This window comes from Propithecus coquereli, unplaced genomic scaffold (assembly GCF_000956105.1).
Source record: "Propithecus coquereli isolate 6110/MARCELLA unplaced genomic scaffold, Pcoq_1.0 Scaffold556, whole genome shotgun sequence".
NCBI classification, from domain to species: Eukaryota; Metazoa; Chordata; class Mammalia; order Primates; family Indriidae; genus Propithecus; species Propithecus coquereli.
This window is the reverse complement of record NW_012151463.1, coordinates 143,487-149,486: the sequence shown is the minus strand read 5'-3', so window position 1 is coordinate 149,486 and position 6,000 is coordinate 143,487. Positions and strand designations below refer to the sequence as shown.

General features: G+C 60.8%; 1 protein-coding gene across 1 annotated transcript in view; it reads left to right on the top strand.

The window, feature by feature from the left end:
- Positions 1-6,000, top strand: part of ADGRD1 (adhesion G protein-coupled receptor D1) — a 99,445-nt gene that overhangs the window by 37,121 nt on the left and 56,324 nt on the right. Inside the window, exon 14 of the mRNA XM_012657647.1 lies at positions 178-319. Within this exon, the coding sequence (XP_012513101.1) occupies positions 178-319 (142 nt within the window). The remainder of the gene's footprint in view (positions 1-177; positions 320-6,000) is intronic.

Sequence of the window (6,000 nt, the reverse complement as noted above, 5' to 3'; positions counted from 1 at the left end):
TGCCGCGTCCGTCCTGAACGGAGCCCCAGGTGCTGACCCGTAGAGGTCAGGGCTCACGCGAGGAAGCCGCTGGTCTCCCACATTTCAGGCTTAACATTGAATTCTAAGCCCAAGTCCCCGTGCTCACGCCCCTCTGCTTATTTTTCATTTTGTGAAGATTTTCTGTTTTTCCCCAAGGATCGCAGAGGCCGCGAGTCACAAAGGCTGCTTGCTGTCTGCCGCCAGCGCCCTGATCTCGCTGGAGGTCTCCCCGCCGCCGACTCTCTCCCAGAACCTGTCAGGGTCTCCGCTCGTCACCGTCCAGCTCAGGCACACGCTGGTGAGTTTCGCGGCGTCTCTGTCCTCGTGTCCTCCCGTCTGGGTTTTCACTGACGAGCACCCGGTTATCTGCGTGATGTGCCGAGAACCGTGGGTGGTGCAGGTGCCGGCCCAAGCTGGCCTCGTCCTCTCCCTGCAGTTTCTCTCCTGTGACTTTGTTCTGAGCCACGGCGGGAAGCACCTCGGGCGGTGCCCGGGGCTGGTCGTCGGTGTTGGCGTTGGGGACGAGGCCGCCGAGGCCAGAGGGAGCTGCCCGGGTGTGTGTGCATCAGCCGTGCGCGGACCGTCCTCTGATTTATAGCAAGCGGCCCTCGGGACGAGGGGAGGGGTTGGCGCCTCTCGGTTACCTGGTATAACAGCCACCAGCGGGGCGAGGAGCTCCGCTCCGTCCGAGAGACGCCCTGCGCAGCTCAGGAGAAACCGTTTTTATGCTTCGCGTTCTGAGCGATGAGCCGTTTGTCCTGAAGCATCACCACCGTGGTCCCCAAATGTCATTTATCTTCCCGGTGGGCAAGGCTGCCCCAGGCGTTGGGACACGGGTGTGCACTGCCTTCTAGAAACACGCGTGCAGCTCGCCCAGGCCGGGGTCGTGGCGTGAGGGACGGTGTTGGTGCCGCACTCAGAGTCGGGATTTTCCGAGGACTTTGTCAGAGAGCTCAGAGCGTTTTGGTCGTTTGAAGTAACACGACGGAATCTTCCACGTCACTCCATCACGCCCTGTTCTGCTCCGTGCCGCCTTGTTCACGGAGGGCCTGCCGCAGGCCGCACGCGGGTGGGCGCCCACTTTCCTTCAGGTGGGATCGTGTTTTCTCCCCCCAGAGGGGCCCAGACGCGAAGCTGCAGCGTGAACTGGGCAAGTCCAGAGACGGGCCGGCCGCCCTCGGCCTCTGCCTCAACCTCCCTCGTTGCTCTGGCCTCTTCCTCCCCTTGGGGACCCCTCTTGTCCCTGTGCTTCTTGGCCGTGATCTTCCTTGTCCCATATGATTATAATCCCGTATTTTTACTGCATCTTTTCCCTGTTTAGATGTTTGGACACACAAATACTCACCATCGAGTTACAGTTACCTGCAGTGTTCGGTGTAGTCACCTGCGGCACAGGTGTGCGGCCCGGCAGCAGCAGGCCCCACCATGCATCCCGGCTGTGCGGTCTGCTTTGCCGTCCAGGGTGTGTCAGTGCGGGCTGAGATATTTGCACACGACCAAATGGCCTAGGGACACAGTCCTAAGAAGGTAGCAATAAGCCATGCATGGCTGTGTATGTATATTTTTAAGGACACCTTGGTTGTGTGTGTATCTCTCAGCCTTCCAGACACGGGGAGCTAAGAGGAGAGTGATCGGGAAGGCCTCTGACTGAGGAGGCTCAGGCGGTCTCTGGCGCGATTCTCACGGGTGAGACTCGGCACGGTGGAGGCTGGTACGAGTGCCCGGGGGAGCCGGTCTCTGCAGACGCTTCTCTTCCCGCCGCGCAGAATTACAGACCCTGCCGTGATGCTGTTGATGGAGGTCCCCCAGAAGGCTGCATTTTTGTCTTCTGCGCACTAAGAAAGGTGCCAGTTAGAAAACCACAGAGAAAGAAAGGGTGGATTGAAATGCAGTCCCCGTTCTAATGGTTGGTTACTGTAGCTATTTTTAAAAAAAGAAAGTGTTTGAATAAGGAGTCTTGTCTTGAGCAGAGGCGGAGAGGAATTTTTATCATACCAGGAGAGGATGCTAATTAAAGCTTGTCTTTGCCAAGCGTCCTCCAGGGTTTTGGGGTTTTTCTTTTGAAGGCCGCTTTCGTGTTTCCGAGGACGCTGGGGAGGCTGCTTTCTGGAGTTAGGATGACTTGTCTGCGGGGACGTGTTCCGTGGCGGCGCTCGCTGCAGGGAGCGTGCTGTCAGCGTGTCTGTCCCCCACGGCTCCGCGGGGAAAGCGCGGCCAGGAGCTCGCAGGAATTTTCCTCCAGCGAGGTCTTGCGGCGCCTTCCCTCCTGCACAGAGTGGGGTGCGATCTCCCCAGTCTTGAGGGAGGGGGTCGCAGGGGGCTCCTGGAGGCCCCTTCGTGGGCACCTGGTTAACCCCAGGGTGGGGAGAGAGCACCTGGCACCCCCACCCCGCCCGTCAGACCCTCCAGAACCCTCCAGGGCCCTAGGACGGGGCCCCCGTTTCCGGGTGTGTCTGTTAATCTGCACCCTCAGGCTGCTGGGGACAAGTCGGTGGGACGGTGATCGGCCCGGTCTGTGTTCTTTTTACATTTTTTATCTTTTTATTTCGTTTATTTTTTATTTCAAAATTTTTACACGGGTGGCTCTGGACCTTGCACTCTGCAGACGGAGGGTCACAGCGAGGCCCGGTGCCGCCGCAGGCTGGGGTGCTGCTGGGGCGTCCCCACGCGGCTTCTCTCTGGCGCAGTCCCCGCTCCCCGCCCGTCCCGCCGCCCGCCAGAGGGTGGCTGGTCTCATCACGCTTTCCCTCCCGCACACGGCGGAATTCCTCCTCCTCCCAAAGTGCCTATTTCAGTGTCTCGGGGTCCTCCGTCACTGAAGTCGGTGAGCCGACAACCGCAAACTCCGCCGCAACCTTCACGACCGCGCAATGGTCACTGGCCGTCCTCCCGCGTCACGCGCCCGGTTTGCGTCCTCCTTCTCACGCGGGCCCTGTGAGAACCTCCGTGGTCCTGCTCCCTTGTCTCTTTGGGATGACTTCTTAGGAGCAGAATTGCTCGGTTAAGTGTCTACACAGTGTTTCCCCATTTTAAGATTTATTTTGCATGTTTGAGCCGAATCTGTACTTGCTTATGGAGAGAGTAAGTAGAATTGTAGACTCAGACTCAAAAGCTAGAGCTCGAAGTTCGGATAATTCAGAGCAAACTTCGCATCTCCCCCCGACCACGTCTTAAAAGCCGCCCCTCCCCGTCCCACTCCATCTCCGAGGGTCCTCTTCCTGCCTCCCCCATGGCCCTGCGACTGCGTCGGGTCCACACAGATGATCCAGGCTCCTCTCCCTGTGCCGAGATATTTGAGTTCATCGCACCGAGCGGTCCCCGTTGCCTGTGAAGTGACGCTCGAGGGCTGTGGGGCAGGTGTGGCTGGGTGGGCGCCACACCTGGGCACCACCGAGGGCCAGCGAGGGATCGGCAGGAAGCCCCTCCGGATGTTCTCGGGCAGCGGCCGGACTCTGAGCTCGAGTGGCCACCCTGGGGTGGGCAGCCTCTTCCTCCCGGGCCGCCCCTCATGGGTGAGACGTCCTGTGTCTGGACCGCTGGGCACGGGGTCACGCGTGTGGGGGAGTCGCTCCCCCTCCCGCAGCGCAGGGCCCGTGCACGGCAGCTGCTCATCAGGGCAGGTGCGCGGCGTCAGCCTCTGCCGCTTCCGTGGAACCGCAAACTCCCCTCCCCGGTGGCCTTGCGCATCTGCCGCTCGGATGCCGTGTAATTTAGCATGTAACACCTGCGGTGTGTCACTGCTACACTGGAAAGACACAGAAGAGACCCGTAATTCGACACTTGCTAAAAGCTCATCGCTTCAAACGAGCTGCAGTTCGCAGAGCAGGGACAGCCATTGTGTGAGGACAAAAGCAAGTGCTCGAGCTGCAGCCTTCTCTGCTCCGGGTGACCTTGGCCTCCAGTCGCCTCTCGTGATCCACGGCGTGTCTGCACCGCGCTGCCCTCCTCAGGTGACCCGTTCCAGAGGGCGACTTCACGGCACTTAGTGCCACGCCGACAGCGGGGCCAGCCGGGGGTGCTCCTCTCACTCCGTGCACAGGAGCCCGGGGACGCCCCCGTCCGGTAGCTCCCTCTGGGGCCTGGTCCTGCGGAGCAGCCCCCACGCCCCCTGCAGTGTGTTGGGACGAGGCCTCAGCCGTTGCACCGGCTGTGTCTAAGGAGATCTCAGGCTACAGCTGTCGCCCAGCCGGGCTGGAACTCTGGCCGTAGGCCGGGCTTAATTTCCCTGGGGTCTGAGCGCGAGGGTCTGGCGGACTGACAGAGATGCCGCCCCAGCTCTCGGGCCACTCTCGGTGTCCATGTGGCGTTCTGGGGCTTAGCGTTCGCCCGCGCCGGCCCTCCCTCCACCGGCCCTCAGGCCCTTGTCTTAAACCAGGTTGTCATGACGCCTCTTCCAGGCAGGGGCTTTGGGGTCCCCATTTCTTTTTCTGCCATCGGGTTTCACTGGGCCCCCGAGGGCCACGTCTATGGGGACCCGAGACTCTGATTCTCGAGGTGCCAACACCCAGTCTCTGGGATCCTCAGCTCGGTGCACCAAACAGCGGGCAGCTTTGCTGACACCCAGAAACCCCAGAAGGTCATCACCCCATCGTCCCTGCGTGGAACCAGGGGGCCATCGGGCCTCTTCCGTGAACTGCCTTTCGGGCAGATGACCCCCAGCTGACCTTTCCTGAAGCAGACGCCACAGGTGGCCCTGGGGTTCCTGCCCCCACAGATGGGGGGTGACCTTCCTTCCCAAATGCAGCCTGTGGCCCTTAGACACGGCCCGAGGTTTCCCTGCGCAGGGTCAGGCCCTGGTGCCTAAACTCTCACCCTCTGGGGTGGACGCGCGCGGCTCCCCGAGCCCTGCTGCAGCCCTCGTCCCAGGCCACCCGGCGGTGGTGGCAGAACTCACAAGATAGCTCTCTTCAAAGAAATCTCAAAAACCCTCACCTTACTGTTCAACCTGAGCCCTGTTAGATCCTCCCTGTGCGTGGGTCCTGACACCCACTTGTAAAATCCCGCTCGTGTCAGCTGCACGACTCTCTTTGGGACCCTGAAAAGCATCTGATGCCTCAGCTGACACCTCCCACCTCACTCTGCTGCCTGTTTACGTGGCTGTAGCCAAGGAGCTTATTGCTTCAGAAGCACCTTTATGTCCTCGATTCAGGGCCGAGTGTAGGCTTCTGTGCCCACGTCTTTCAGACACCGCTTGGGGACAGCCGCAAGCAGAGCGACTTTGCTGCTAGAGGTGATCGCTGGCTGCGATTTCTTCAGGGGCTTCTCTGCTCCCTCTCTGGGTCCTGAGGCCGTTGTTATCGTATTAGAGAAACAGCAAGACAGTCGCAGCAGACAGTTCATCCCTCTGCTTGTTCTCCTCCCCAGGAAATGCAAACGTCCTTAACCCTGGGCTCCAGCCTCCGCGTTAGCGTGTGTTTTGTGCAGAGCGTGTGGTTTATGCAGAGCAGTGCCGTGGGTTTACCCGTGATCTCATCCTCAGCCACGCAGAAGCAGCCCTGCTGCACTCACACCTTCTGTTTTGTGTGGGTGGGGCTGTTGGGGGGTGCCGTCCCCAGTTTGGAGGCGATGGGCGTTTGTTTTTGCACAGCGGGGGCTGGGGGCAGGTCGGGGAAGGATTTGAGGATGCAGAGGCTTCTGGAGCTGGGGCTGGGGGCAGTTCGGGAAGGATTTGAGGACGCAGAGGCTTCCGGAGCTGCTCGCGGCCTTGGCTGATTCCACGTTGGTTGGAGTCGTGCAAACTGGTGATGAGGACGCTCGTTCATTCATTCGACAAACAGCGCGTAGGTGCCACGTCTATGCTCTGCGTGGTCAGGGCCCTGGGCGGGTGGGTGAGCGAGACAGGTGTCCACACGTGGCTTTCTGCTCCTGCTCCGGTGGTGGGCGTGCAGGGGAAGGGCCGGGCTCAGGGACTTCCTGTCCTCCGCTGGGCAGGGCTGGGCTGGGAGTGGTGACGGGTTGGGAGGCGAACTCCGGATGGGG